General features: G+C 45.9%; 1 protein-coding gene across 9 annotated transcripts in view; it reads left to right on the top strand.

Moving 5' to 3' along the window:
• The window catches only part of RPIA (ribose 5-phosphate isomerase A), a 162,688-nt gene that overhangs the window by 20,538 nt on the left and 128,390 nt on the right, over positions 1 to 13,760 (top strand). For 3 of the 9 annotated variants that reach the window (XM_073791149.1, XM_033838017.2, XM_073791147.1), the window contains exons 5-8: positions 547 to 611; positions 1,848 to 1,916; positions 2,583 to 2,724; positions 4,231 to 4,330. In XM_073791149.1, the coding sequence (XP_073647250.1) occupies positions 547 to 611; positions 1,848 to 1,916; positions 2,583 to 2,724; positions 4,231 to 4,330 (376 nt within the window). The other 6 variants (XR_012325620.1, XM_073791151.1, XM_073791150.1 and 3 more) reach the window with 4 other exon arrangements.

Genomic DNA, 13,760 nt, shown 5'->3' with positions numbered 1-13,760 from the left:
TTGGGCCTGGCAGTGGAGCTTCCTGTAAAGGGAGTGGGCCAGCCCAGACAGGTGCCTTGGTGGGTCATAGCGGGGGTACCTCAGAAAATTTCCAGTTCTGTATTGCATCAGATGTGTGTCAGCATGCCGGTATTTTTGCCACATTAGTACGGAGACTTCTGAATCAGTGTGTCTCAGCCTTTTTTCCATTAATGCCCACCCCCAATGAAATTTTAATCTCACAGGTATACTGTATACCTCCTTCTGTACTTGGAGGTGAAGTTACTCACGTTGAGATTGCATGCTCTCAATAATTCCAGCTCATCCCCAGAGAAGCCCATCAATGAGTAAAGGGAGTGTAAAGTGGTGGATCAGAGTTGGGCCCAGGTGTGGTTCCCCTGTTTGTTTCCTGGTGACCTTACTGGAATAGCTTAACCTCTCAGGGCCTCAGTTTCCTGACTGGCTGAATAGGAAGAACTGTGCTGGCTAATAGGGCTGCTGGGACCTGATGAGCCGTGGCATGTTCAAGCTTAGTGCTTTTTATATCTTTCCTTACCCTCAACACAGATTGACCTTGCCATCGATGGTGCTGATGAAGTCGATGCTGATCTCAATCTCATCAAGGGTGGTGGGTGAGTGTTGTGGGGATTTTTCTGCAGAGTATCTGCCGGTTAATCCTTAGCAAAGCAAAGTGGAATACAGAATAAACACATTGCCGCTGTGATGTACATGAGTTTGTCTCTCTGCTTGGATGTGGACAGCATAAGGCTGTAGAACCAGCCTGGCATTTCTGGTTGTTAGTAGCAGTCTGGTGACAGGAACCTGGGCCTCTGCAATGAAACTATTCCTCTTAAAGGGTTCTCTTTGCTGCCTTCTGCTGATTCCAACTTTAAAAACTGTACGGGCTAAAGCAAACGTATTACCGGGACTAGATTACTAGGTCTGTGGGCTCTGAGCAGTTAGTGATGTATGTATTCATTGATTTGGAAAACACTTATTGGGTGTTTCTTAGGTGTTGATTTTGGGGGGTTAGGAAGTGGTGAGTCGAAGGAGGTGAAGTCCTGGTCTCCTGGTTCGTATAATCAAGCAGACTGTGGAGTGACACAGAATTTGCTTCACATCTCACTGTGCTCTCTCCACTTTATAACCTGGCTGTCACACTGCAGATACGGCAGGTTGTTCAGAGCTTGTCCTTACTTCTCCAGTTGCGGAACCTCCGCCTCATGCCGTGCTCAGGTGGCTTCTCCCCAGGCACAGTGCTTCCTGACAGATGCATCTTAGATGGGATTATGCCCGCTGCCTGACTGGGAACCATTTCTCCCAGACACAGGCTGTGTTTCCATAGTCCATTTACTGGAAACAGCATGTCTTAGCTTGGGCTGCCATAACAAAAACCTTAGACTTAGTGACTTAAATGGAAAAATTTATTTCTCACAGTTCTGGAAGCCCTGGGCTTGCAGATGGCGGCCTTCTCAGTGCAGCCTGCTGTGGCGGAGGGAGGGAGAGTAAGAGAGCTTTCTGGTGTCTTCTTAAAAGGATATCCATCCTATCAGACCAGGGCCACACTTTAATGATCTCATTGAACCATAATTACTTCCTTAGAGACCCCATCTTCCAAGTATAGTCACATTGGGGGTTAGGGCTTGAACAATTGAATTTGGGGGGAGGGGCAGGGAGACACAAGTCAGTCCGTTACACAGATGGAGTTGGGGTGGTGGTGGTGTTCCTTTAAGAATTAAAAATTAAATTTCTCTTTAAGTGCCAGAATTGAGTGGATTTTGGTTTCCCATATCTGACCTTAGTTTCCGAATTCAGTTTTTGTCTTACTTACCCCTGTGTTCATTTGCTGCTTCTTCCCCATCCCCCAGAGGCTGCCTGACCCAGGAGAAAATTGTGGCTGGCAATGCCAGTCGCTTCATCGTGATTGCCGATTTCAGGTACGATGTTTGGTGTTCTGAACTGTCCGCTGAGGAGGTAGATCGGCCCCCAGGCTTCATATTACAGAGGAGGAAACAGGTGGAGGGAGGGGCTTTTCTGATAGTCTATGGCGAGGGCCGTGTCCTGCAGGATTATGCTCTGCTTTCGTGCTGAAGTTAGGTACCGCTATTTCATGTGTCCACTGGAAGGAGGAGGAAACAGCTCGTCACCCTTGTTAACAGAGCGCGTCCTTATTTATCACGCGTTCGCGCCTAGCAAGGAGCCTCAAGAAGCGGCCCTGCAGCCTCTGGGGTCACACGTGACTTGTGTCGTGGACAGTCTTTGACCAGGCTCTCAGATTCTCCTTCAGGGAGTCTGATAGAAGGCACTCCTGCGAACATGTTAATTAAAAAAAAAAATTACAGCTGTAAATGATGATGTTCTTCACACCTGTATATGACAAGCCAGTCACATCCAGGTTTTAACATTTTTGTCATATTTACTTACAAAAGCTACTGCTTTTCTTAAACGGTAAAACACAGCCAATGCATTTGAAGCCCCGTGCACTCCACCCTTCTCGCTTCCCTTGTCCTCTTACCTCATTATTACCCCCATGCCTGAATTTGCTGTGTCTGTACCACTGAGCTTATCTACACTTGTTGTACTTTCTGACTCTTTCTTTCCAGGAAAGATTCAAAGAACCTCGGGGATCAGTGGCACAAGGGAATCCCCATCGAGGTCATCCCGATGGCCTATGTCCCAGTGAGCCGAGCTGTGACCCAGAAGTTTGGGGGTGTGATTGAACTTCGAATGGCTGTCAACAAGGCAGTAAGTGGCCAGGGAGGTTTCTGGAAGGCATTCCAGGCTCTCAGGGCTGTGTCCTCCTTCCTGCTTCCATTAGGTCTGTGCCTAGACTGGGCAGGTGGCTTCTGTTTATTTATTTTTAATCAGCCTATTGGTTTACTTTTAGAGCGCTGGCTTTATCAGTTTCCACATTCAAACTCATGTAGCTAAGACTATACTTAATGCAATGCATATTCTCTGTACAGATGGGCGTATTTTCTGTCGCTCGGGATCTGTGCTCCTTAGGTTATCTGGTCTTTGTACCCGAGGCCTGGATCTCTGACTAACAGCTGCTAAAAATGGGTTTTGGGAGGCCCACCTGGGGCAGAAAGTTATTCAGGTTTCATGGTGTAATTTTATTTTTCCTCCTCTTTTCTCATTCTGTGGTTAAATGAAGTAGAGTTTCTAGGGAGATGTGAATTCCTCCCCAGGAATATACTCCAGAAACTTCGTCCACATGTTTCTCTTCAGCTTCTAAAGTGGGTTGCACAGAACTTTTTTTTTCTTACACTTAAATAAACAAAAAAGCAACAGCAGTACTCCAAAAAATAACTATAGTTGCAGACGGAACTATATATAAAAAGTTTGGAACGTACAGAAGAGAAAGCAAGTTATCTGTAACTCTACCCTGACGAACTTTTATCGTGACGTGTTTTCTGCCTGGTGTTTTTGTGACTTTTACAACATCATAATCCTAATCATACTGGTTGTACAGAGCTCTGACTCTGGCTCCCTTTGTAGCTGAAAAGCCAAGAGGAGATTGTTGGGGTGCTCTCTCATGGCTGGGGTTCCTCCACACTAGAGCCAAGTATCGTGCCTTCGTGGGGTTCTGCACTGGGCTCCCAGCCCTTCTCCAGTTTGCAGAGGAGTCCTCATTTCCTTGCCTTTGACTGTAGTGTTCTGTCAATGTTTATGCTGCTAAACGCTTTCTAGTGCGCAAAGCTGTCGCGGAATTCTGGATTACTCAACTAAAACTACCCCCAGCCTGTTCGACCTCAGGACCCATCTCTGCTCCCTGTCTTTTGGATGGGTCTGCCCCACCTGGGGGAGCCTCGTCTTATGTGGCGTTACTGATGGTTCTTCACGTGAAGCTGTGGGAATGTTGAGCCGTGTTGGTAGTCTGTCCTGTTGCTGTAGTTTTTCACTCTAATCATAGCTAAGAATCAGTGAGCCCTCGCTGTGGCTAACGTTACCCATGTGGCTTACCCACAAGCTGCCTGATGAGGTATGTTTCATTATCCCTTTTTTGCCATTGAGGAATCTGAGGCTTTCAGAGGTTAACGGCTCCTGTGAGATCTATCTATGCCTGGATGGCTTCAAGACTCCAGTTCTGACTCCCAAGTTCCTGCCTCCTAGAAAGCACGAGGCAGGGGTACTGGTTGGAGCGGGTTAATTAAGATACTTGTCTTTGGTTATCACCTCCCCTCTCCTGCTCTCCCCTGCCTGCCTGTATGTACATGGCCTCTGTAAGTGTGGGGAATTATCTTCTAGGGTCCTGTGGTGACGGATAATGGGAATTTTATCCTGGACTGGAAGTTTGACCGGGTCCACAAATGGAGTGAAGTGAACACAACTATCAAAATGATCCCAGGTAATGGGAGTGGCGTTCACTGAGCACAGACGCCCATGCCCTTCGTAGCTGTCCCCTGCCTCTGGCCATGGATGGATGCGGGCTTTGCAAGACTTGGTTGGAAAGAATTTCCTTCATGCTGTGTTTCGACTTCCTAACTTCACGCCTTTGCCTTTTCCTTCCGAGAAGGGTTATCGCTCACCAAGCAGCTTCGTTGGTTGGCATTTCACAACCCATTCAGTTGGGGTAGGCCTGGAGCTGATGGGGTGTCAGATGGGGCCTGCCTTGAAATAAGCCCACCCTCTCTGCGAAGAGCCTTTCCTTTCAGGAGCTTGGCTGCAGCCTCTTTGATTTTGGCATGTTCTCTGGGGGAGAATGACTCAGGTCACCCACACATTAGATTCCTGCCACAGGCAGGGCACTGTGACACGTGTTACAGGGAGTTCTCCTGTTAATAGAACATGGGCTCTGCCTCAGGGAGAGTTGATGTGAACCTGGGGAAAGCTGTGTGGGGCTGCCTAGGAGCTGTGCCTACAAATAAGATGGAATGTGGAACACCAGGAGTCTAGAGTTGCTTCTTCTGCGAAGCAGGGGGAGGTTCATGGAGGAGAGGTGACTTTGGACCTCTGCCTTAGTGTAGAGTGATCCAGACACTGTGCTAAGTGTTGAAAAACGTCTCGTTGATCCCCCAATTTAATAAGATAGTTACAGAGGAAGACACGGATTGAGGAAGGGTACATGGTTTGCTCAAGGGCTGCAGCCCCAAGGTGGGAGCCTGGGTTGTCTGCCTCTAGACCCTGAACTCTAAGTCCTTCCTTCGTCGAGAGCCAGGTCAGGAGGGGGTTGTGTGACACGGACATCTGGAGCAGTGGGGTGTCTCCAGTCCACCTTGTGCCAGGGATCCGGGCCCTGGGTGAAGGCTGGGTGGGCAGTATCGAGGTGAGTTATGAGTCCAGGCCAGAGGTGGTACTGAGGGCTCATACGAGGGGATTAAAAAGAGGAGGCAGATGTGAGAGATATCAGTCTTACGATATCGAGCGACTAAGATTCCAACTGGGAATATTGCATGACATGAAGTATTCTTGGGCCAGAGCAAGCTAATGGGGCAGGTGAAGTCAGTTTAGTAGATTGTAGTGGCTAGGGGTGGATTCTGGAGCAGACATCCTGGGTAAGGATCCAAACCCAGGCTTGCTCTATCAGTATGACCTTTGTGCAGTCAGTTAAATCTCTGCGCCTCAGTTTCTTCCTCTGTAAAAGAGTCTGCTGTTAGTACCTACCTCATAGGATTGTTGGGAGGAGTAAATGAGTTAAAATGGTGCTCAGCACACGTGGAAATATTTGTTGAACGAGTACATCCCTAGGAAGGAAGTATACTGTCTTCATCATCAATTAAGTTGCTAGATTACATTCTGATTTACCCATGCTATTTGGGAATGAAATACATATAAATATATAAAATGAAAAGTATATAGACATGGAATAAAGAGCTAATTCTCCACCCTTACTTTACTCTACTATTTTAGTCTTCTATTGACAATCTTTTTCCAGATTTACTATGTAAAGAAGATGGGTTGAATTAAGCTTATTCCCTTACTTAGTGTTAACTTTTTAGTGGAAGAACTAAAGCGCCTTCTAAGAAGGCAGGAGGAAGAGAAGCCATCGAGGTCACTATCAGTAACGTGGGAGGATTAGCCCCGAATGATAATGCAGACAAACCCAGGGACGCACAGGAAACGGCTCACTGTTGCCGGTGCTGTTCCTCTCTAGGTGGATTTCTTGCAGTGCCCACTAGGTAGCTCTGTTGCACCTGTTCAGACCTTTCTTGGTGTATTGAGACATTGAGATCTCCTTGGTGAGCAGATTTCTCCCACGCTTTGCTCTCCACCTTAGTAAGTAGACGCTACATCCTAGAGAAGTTCAGAGTTTCACGAGGAACTTAAAATGAAGAAAGCAAAAAAAGAGAAGCTAGATGTTAAATTATTTAGTGCAGTGCCACCAGGATCATCAGTGAGGTTTTGTTCTCTCTCATTCTCTTTTCTCTTCCTCTTTGGTCTCTTAAGATACTTGCTGCCGGACCATGATCAAGGGAGGAAAAGAGGGCAAGTTTCCCTGTCTGTCCTGTCTGTCCTGTCACCCTGCCCTTGTCCCATGTACGTTCATTTATGTGAGGACACTTAAAGGACAGTTAAACCGGTCCATGGCTGGTCACGCCCTTGGATGTTCCATTGTTTGCACGCAGAGCAGAGGTTCTTTCCCCCATGTTCACACTGAGCCATCTCTGCCCTTTCCACTAATTGGGAGGGTGGGGGTAGGAATGGGTTAGTCGCTCCCAGCATCTCAGTAATCTGAAGAGAGTTTGCTCTAAGGTCAGACCTTAGACTGCTGCCGTACATCTCTGCGCTTTCTTTGAAGTCTTTTCTGGAGCCAGTATGGCTTTCTCTTGGATCAGGTGGAAGCTGTCACCTTGTATTACAAAATTTTTGCAAAGGATGGGTCTTGAGTGGCCGCTTGGCATGTCTTTGGGAGGCCCCAGTTGTGGCGGCCCAGTGTGGTGCTGGAGACCTCTGTGTTTCAGCAGCTCCTTTCTCTACCTGATGGCTTTTTATTGCCGGTAAATGATTTTATTTGTTTATGTATTGGGGGCTGTCTTTGAAAATTTTAATTTTGTTTATCCTTTTTAATATATGTAGTTCAAAATTACAAAAGTGAACAGTGAAAAGTCTCTATCTTCTATCCCTTTGCCCTTCCCCCTGTCTGGAGGCAGCCAGTGCTGCCAAAGTCGTGTGTCCTTCTTGAGTTGATCTTTCATAAACGCAAATCAGCCCCCGCCCCCATCTCCTTTTACATAAGTGACAGCACACTAGACAAGTGGTTTGCTTCCTGCTTTTTCCCATCTTGAAGATTATTATGTAATGGTTCACAGAAGAGCTTCCTCATTTTTTTTTTAAATAATTGCATGGCGTTCCATTTTGTGGCTATCACATAATTTATCTAACTAGGTCCCCACTAGCAGATATTTGTTTCCAGTTTTTTCTGTTTTTGTTTTTTTTCAGAAGGGAATTACCAGATCAGAGGATACGTGTATCTGATTTTGCTATTGGTGCAGAATTGCCCTACACACTGGGTCCATCAAACTTTTTTTTTTAATTTTAATTTTATTTATTTATTTTTGGTTGCGCTGTGTGGCATGCAGGATCTTAGTTCCCTGACCGGGGATCGAACCTGCGCCCTCAGCAGTGAGAGCTCGGAGTCCTAACCACTGGACCTCAGGGAACTCCCAAACTTTTTTTTTCCGATAGTTGAACAGTATAGTTAAGTCCCCTGCATATGGACGAGTTCTGTTCCAAGAGCGCATTTGTAAGTCCAATTTGTTCATAAGTCCAACAAAGTTAGCCTAGGTGCCCAACTAACACAATCGGCTATATAGTACTGCACTGTAATAGGTTTATAATACTTTTCACACAAATAATACATAAAAAGCAAACAAAAAATCAAGAAAACATCTTACAGTACGGGACCTTGAAAAGTACAGTAGTACCAGCTACATCACTGCTGCTTTTACCCTTGCTTCCAGACATCCCGGGCTTGAAACAAAGATAGTATACTACTGTACTCTATGCAGTACTCTACAGTAAAGTACACAAAAGCACAACCACTTGTAGAGGATGCACGGATGTAGCAATGTATGCCAGACACGTGAACTAACTTATGTGATCGGACATGCGAACGCACGTTCACCTCTTTGAAAGTTCGCAACTGGAAGGTTCGCATGTAGGGGATTTGCTGTATTATCTCATTGTAGTATGTGTATATACGTAAATATTTTCAGTGAAGGTTGCTTACAGTTGTAGTTAATTCTCGCTACCGAATAGTATACCATCATATTTATGTGTTTGGAAAAAAGTTTGTATATCCATTCTACTCTTATGGGCATTTGGGTGTTTCTAGTTTTTAGCTATTAGTAAAAGTGCTGCTGTGAACGTTCTCATACACGTCTTTTGAGGGCCATATATATACCTAATATATACCTTATATACCAAAGAGTAGAATTGCTGGATCATCAGGTATGAATATGTTCAGCTTTAGAAGATGTACCAGCAGACATTTTCCAACGTAGTTTTGCCAATTTACTCCTACTGTTAGCGTGTGGGAGTGTCTTTGCATTCTAGTCAAATTTCATTATACTCATTCTGGTGAGTGTGTTGTGGTGTCTTGTTTTAATTTGCATTCTCTTTTGACTAGTTTGAGCACCGTTTTCTCTGTTTATTGGCCATTTTGGATAACCTTTTTTGTGAAGTGCCTCTTTAAGTCTTTTTTTTTTAATAAATAAATAAATAAAATTTCTATTTATTTTTGGGTCTTCGTTGCTGCACACGGGCTTTCTCTAAGTTGTGGCGAGCGGGGGCTAGTCTTCATTGTTGTGCGTGGGCTTCTCTTGTTGCAGAGCATGGGCTCTTAGGTGCTCGGGCTTAGTTTTGCTCCGCGGCATGTGGGATCTTCCCGGACCAGGGCTCGAACCCGTGTCCCCTGCATTGGCAGAAGGATTCTCAACCACTGCGCCACCAGGGGAGTCCCTCTTCCAGTCTTCTGCCCATTTTTCTACTAGGTTGTCTGTCGTCTTATTGATTTGGAGAGTTTATATATTTTGATGTGGTATATGCATTGCACGTATGTTCCAGCCCTTTGTGGGAGAAAGTTCTAAGGCTGATAGTGTGATTGAGGATAACTGGAAGTGGGGGTACTTCGAGTAGTCCTGGGGGGCCTCTCTGAAAAGATGGCCAGTCCAGACTAAGGCAACAGTGTGAGCAAAGGCCCGAAGGCCAGGAGAAGCTTTGCACATCTGAGTATAGAGGGAAAGCCAAGACTGCAGGGGAGGAGGCATTGCAAGAAGAAATAAAAGTAATCAGAATCTCTTTTCATTGTCACGAGGGAGGGAGGGCTTTAGACTTGTCATTTCTTTGTCCAGTGCTGTTCATGGTAGTTGCTCCTACGGACCCTGCCCTGTGATCCTGGTTTTCTTCTTGCCTTGGGAACCTGAAACTTAATGCTCCCTCCCGTCCTTCGTCCTGCAGGCGTGGTGGACACGGGCCTGTTCATCAACATGGCGGAGAGAGTCTACTTTGGGATGCAGGACGGCTCGGTGAACATGAGGGAGAAGCCTTTCTAAACTGGCCCTGCAGGAGCGGAGTGTGTTCCCCTTGTGTCCCCAGCCCGCCGCCGAGGCGGACATGCCTCTCCAGGAGCCTTTGCCTTAATGTATCTGTGCCAGGTGGACACTTGGCAGGGTGGGGGGTTGAGGGTTAAATCTGGTCTTCTGAAGTATTGTTATTAAATGTCTTTTTAAAAAGAGAAATATAAACATATATATTTTTACTATTAAAAATACTTAGTTGTTTTTTTATAAAGTAGAACTTGATTTCATGTTTTATATGAAACATTTACCAAAAAAAAGGAGGACTGTCTTTTAAACTTTTACCTTGAGCCTGCTGGTTACGGTGAAGCCTCTGAATATTGGGTTTGCTGAGAAATGTAAATCAAACTTTTCTTTAAACTGGTGAGATGAAGGGCCCAGCCAGCAGCGATTCCCTGATGCCTTACTGGAAACACTGGAGTTTGTTTACTTTTCTACCACACTGTTTTATTTTTCGTTTTTGTTGTGTACAGACGCACAGTGCGTAGTTACGTGTTGTAAGATGTGAATGACAGAAATCCGGTGAGCGTAGGGGTGTGGTGTGTGTGACTCAGAGTGTGTAGACCACCAGGGGGAAAATACGGGGGCTCTTTTGCCGAGAACAGGGGGTTCATTCAGACCCCTCTTGTTGGAAGCCATTGGCTGGAAGTACTTGCCAGTACTGCCAAAGCACTGCTGTGAAACACCTTTAAATGATTGTCTTTTCGTCGTTAATATTTTTTTTCTTTATTGTTATTTGCATGGTTCGGCATCAGAAGTTGTTACCTCTTTATATTGTTTGAAGGTTGAAATAAAACAGTATGGTGCCGTTTTGACTGTTTGTCTTTACTATAGAATTTTTGTCAGTTTTGCAGTAAAATAGGAATCAGTTTTGCTCACCCACTTTACATCGGATCTTTGATAAGGGGTAGAATTCACTCAAGCAATCTTGAGCCAAAGAGTAGACAAATATTACCTTTATTTCTGAGAGAGCTTGATGTCAGTTTTATTCCAGAGACCTCTGTCAAATAAGACATTAGTTTTCTTTATTAATAGAGGATGACACAGCTGAACAAAAGTCACAAATTATCCCCAAGTTTCACACCGGTCAGACTTTCGATCCTGGAAGCTGAAAAGCAGTAAAGTGGGTAACCTGACTTTTCTCTGTGTTCTCCCGGTCTGTAATCTTCGCAGTGTGCCTAACGAGCAGTGAACCGTCCAGAAAGCCTCCGATGGGAACGGAAAGGCTGTGGTCAGCTCAGTGATGATTCTAGATGGGACTCGGGAATCCATCCTGTTGCAAAGGTGTTTGTGCGGAGAGCCCTGATTCCCCCCCGCCATGTGCTGACTTCGCACGATCCTTAGACAGTCATTTCACTCGCCTTGGCCTCTGTTCTGAAGCTTGGATTATAGCTGCCAAACTTAGTGGCATTGGAATTCCTGCGAAATCAAGTTGCAGGAAAAAAGTCAATCAATCAGGACTGAGCACTGACGAGGCTTTCTTTGCTGAATTCCTTCTCTTCTTTACTCTTAAGGTGCTGATTAAAAATAGTTGCCTCACACATTGTTAGGAGACCTATTGTTAGGAGCGCTTTATTTTTCTCCAAGACTCTTTTGGTCTGGGTGATAGGTAATTTTTGCACAAAATGGGCACTAGGTCTTAGCTGAGAAAACTTTTGATAGAACTGATTTTTGGAATGATCCTTTAAAGCTCTTGGATTAAATTCATAAAGATAAAGGCATAAAGATAAAGGCATAAAGATAAACAAAGTTAAACTGGGCTTCTGAAAAACGCCTGCACGCTCCACAGTACGTGTAAATCCTCAGAGACTTTCATACACCTTCACACCTGTGACCCAACTGCAGTTCCCTTAAGTGTGAATGTGAGGTTTTTCTTCTCGTGAAGAAGAAAAAAACACCTGCTGTGCTTCAGGTACGCATACAGCAGTTTGTTCTAGAGGTCAATTTTGATTAAAGTTTCTTCAATAAAGTTGTTAGTAAATGTGATCTTGTTGGATGGACACAATTTGCAGGCTTGTGATCCGTTGGAGGGGCACAGGGCAAGCTGCAAGTCCGGTGTTTGGGAAAAGTTTATAACCAAGTTAAGCTGCCGCCTTTCTGGGAGACATCAAAGGGGAAAAACAATCACTTGGATTTGAATCAGATCGATTCTACTTTGGTTTCAGCTAGAGCTCATCAAGTTTTGATACTCTTCAATCATCAAGTGTTTTTCAATCAAGTCCCCATCACGTGCCAGTTCTTAGTGGGGAGTAGTTGGGGGCCCGGGCGGGGGAGGGTGGGGACAGAGACGAGACACCTCCTGTGCTCCAGCTGCTTCCAGCCTTTGGGGCGAGACAGATTGACAGAGGAATTGTCAGCACAGTAAGGAGGAGGGGCCACGAGGTAGGAAAAGTTATCAGGTGAGACTGGTGACAGAGCCCTACCTGTCCTCACTGTGTGCAGGTGCTGACCTGGGCCTTTGGCCTGTTGTCTCACAGCAACTTGGTGGTGTCTGTTCTTTTCATTGGCGGAGTGGGAAACGGGCTCAGTTTAAGTAACTTGTTCAGGTCATACACTGGAAAGCAGGCCAGGCTTTTCTGGCTCATAGTTGCAGGTGGTTGTAGGACTCTGAAGGGTTGGTGTTCTTAATTGTTGTATCCATCATTTGTAACTTGAATCACAAGTAATTTGTAATTTGTTAAAGTACTGAAGTTAGTGAATGGTTTATTGTGTATGTCTGTATGTGTATAGACTCATGGGTAATCCTATACTATTAATAAATTTCTGTTCTCTAATGAGCTTTCTTTTAACGGGAGAAAGGAGCAGGACATTGTACAACCTAGGGTCGGCTGTGGGAAGGCCCTTGTAGGAGCTGGTCCTTAATGCCATCACTGATTTTCTCTCCTCCCATGCTTGTTTCCTTTCTCCCCTTTCCAAGATATACGCACAGTGGCAACCATAGGCACTGCTAGCCTGGGGAGGATGTTTATGGCTAAGGGTTGTCAGTTCCCTGTAGCCAAAGACTCTTCAGAATGTGTAGTTGAACAAAATTGGTTTTATTGACCCATTGAGTGAAGGATGTCACATGCCATGGGGAGTCTGTCCAAGGGTGTTAGGACTTAGAGGATTTAGGCTTATGCCTGGGGCTTTGGGGGAGGGCTTTGTACTGGAATGGATGTCATCAAGAAGCAGGAGAGGGCTTCCCTGGTGGCGCAGTGGTTCAGAGTCCGCCTGCCGATGCAGGGGACACAGGTTCGTGCCCCGGTCCGGGAAGATCCCACCTGCCGCGGAGCGGCTGGTCCCGTGAGCCATGGCCGCTGAGCCTGCGCGTCTGGAGCCTGTGCTCCGCAACGGGAGAGGCCACAGCAGTGAGAGGCCCGCGTACCGCAAAAAAAAAAAAAAGGAGAATTCTGTGATCGGGCGTCTTAATTTTTACTGTGAAGGTAAGAAGAACGGAGTGAGGCTAAAGTTGGGATCGACAGCAGTCACTCAATAGCCAGGGGAGGGGCTGTCTGGTCCTGTTTGTGGTTTGGATGACGTTCCTTCGTTGTCTCTTTTATGGAGACATGAAATGATTACGGAGTCATCTCGTGTTTGTCCTCACAGTCACAGTGACTTTGTCTGATGGTGTTCTGTGATGTTGTTTATGATGCACAGGAGAACACAGCAGCCTTGCTGTGGGGTGCCAGGCCAGCTCTTAGCGACACCAAGACTGGGCTCTAGAGCCTGGCCAGTTCCCAGCTGTCAGGGGCTGCATTTCTCTTCCCCAGGATCTTCTGACCCCAGGATCTGGAGACCTGAGTGTTCTATGAGCTACTCTTCCCTTCCCTTTGGTTAACAGGTACTGAGTACTTTCAGTGTCCTGGGCACTGGGATGGAAGAGTCAGGCCACAGATACCCTATGATGTGACTCTAGCCTTCAAAGACTTCGTTGGTGCCATGAAGTTTGCTCGCTTCCTGTCCCACCTAGCAGCGGATGCAGCCAGATTTAGGATTGCATCAGCCTTCACTCTCCACTAACCCAGTGATCAGATGATGTTTTTGACACAGGTTCAGTGCCTTTGCTTTTTTAGTAACCAGCTTGTATTGCAGGACAGCAAAACACTCCAATATAGCCTCGCATTCAAATGTGCCCAAGTTGACCTCTGCAAATAAACGTCTTTCATGATGCTTTGAGAGGGATGGAAATGTGATGGTTAATGAGGGCAGTGTGGTAAGGTGGAATCCAGAGGGGAAGGGAAAGGTCTTCCCTGCAAAGGCCCCCCCAGGGTTCTGTGGACA

This window comes from Tursiops truncatus, chromosome 14 (genome assembly GCF_011762595.2).
Source record: "Tursiops truncatus isolate mTurTru1 chromosome 14, mTurTru1.mat.Y, whole genome shotgun sequence".
NCBI classification, from domain to species: Eukaryota; Metazoa; Chordata; class Mammalia; order Artiodactyla; family Delphinidae; genus Tursiops; species Tursiops truncatus.
This window is presented reverse-complemented; position numbering and strand designations above follow the sequence as displayed.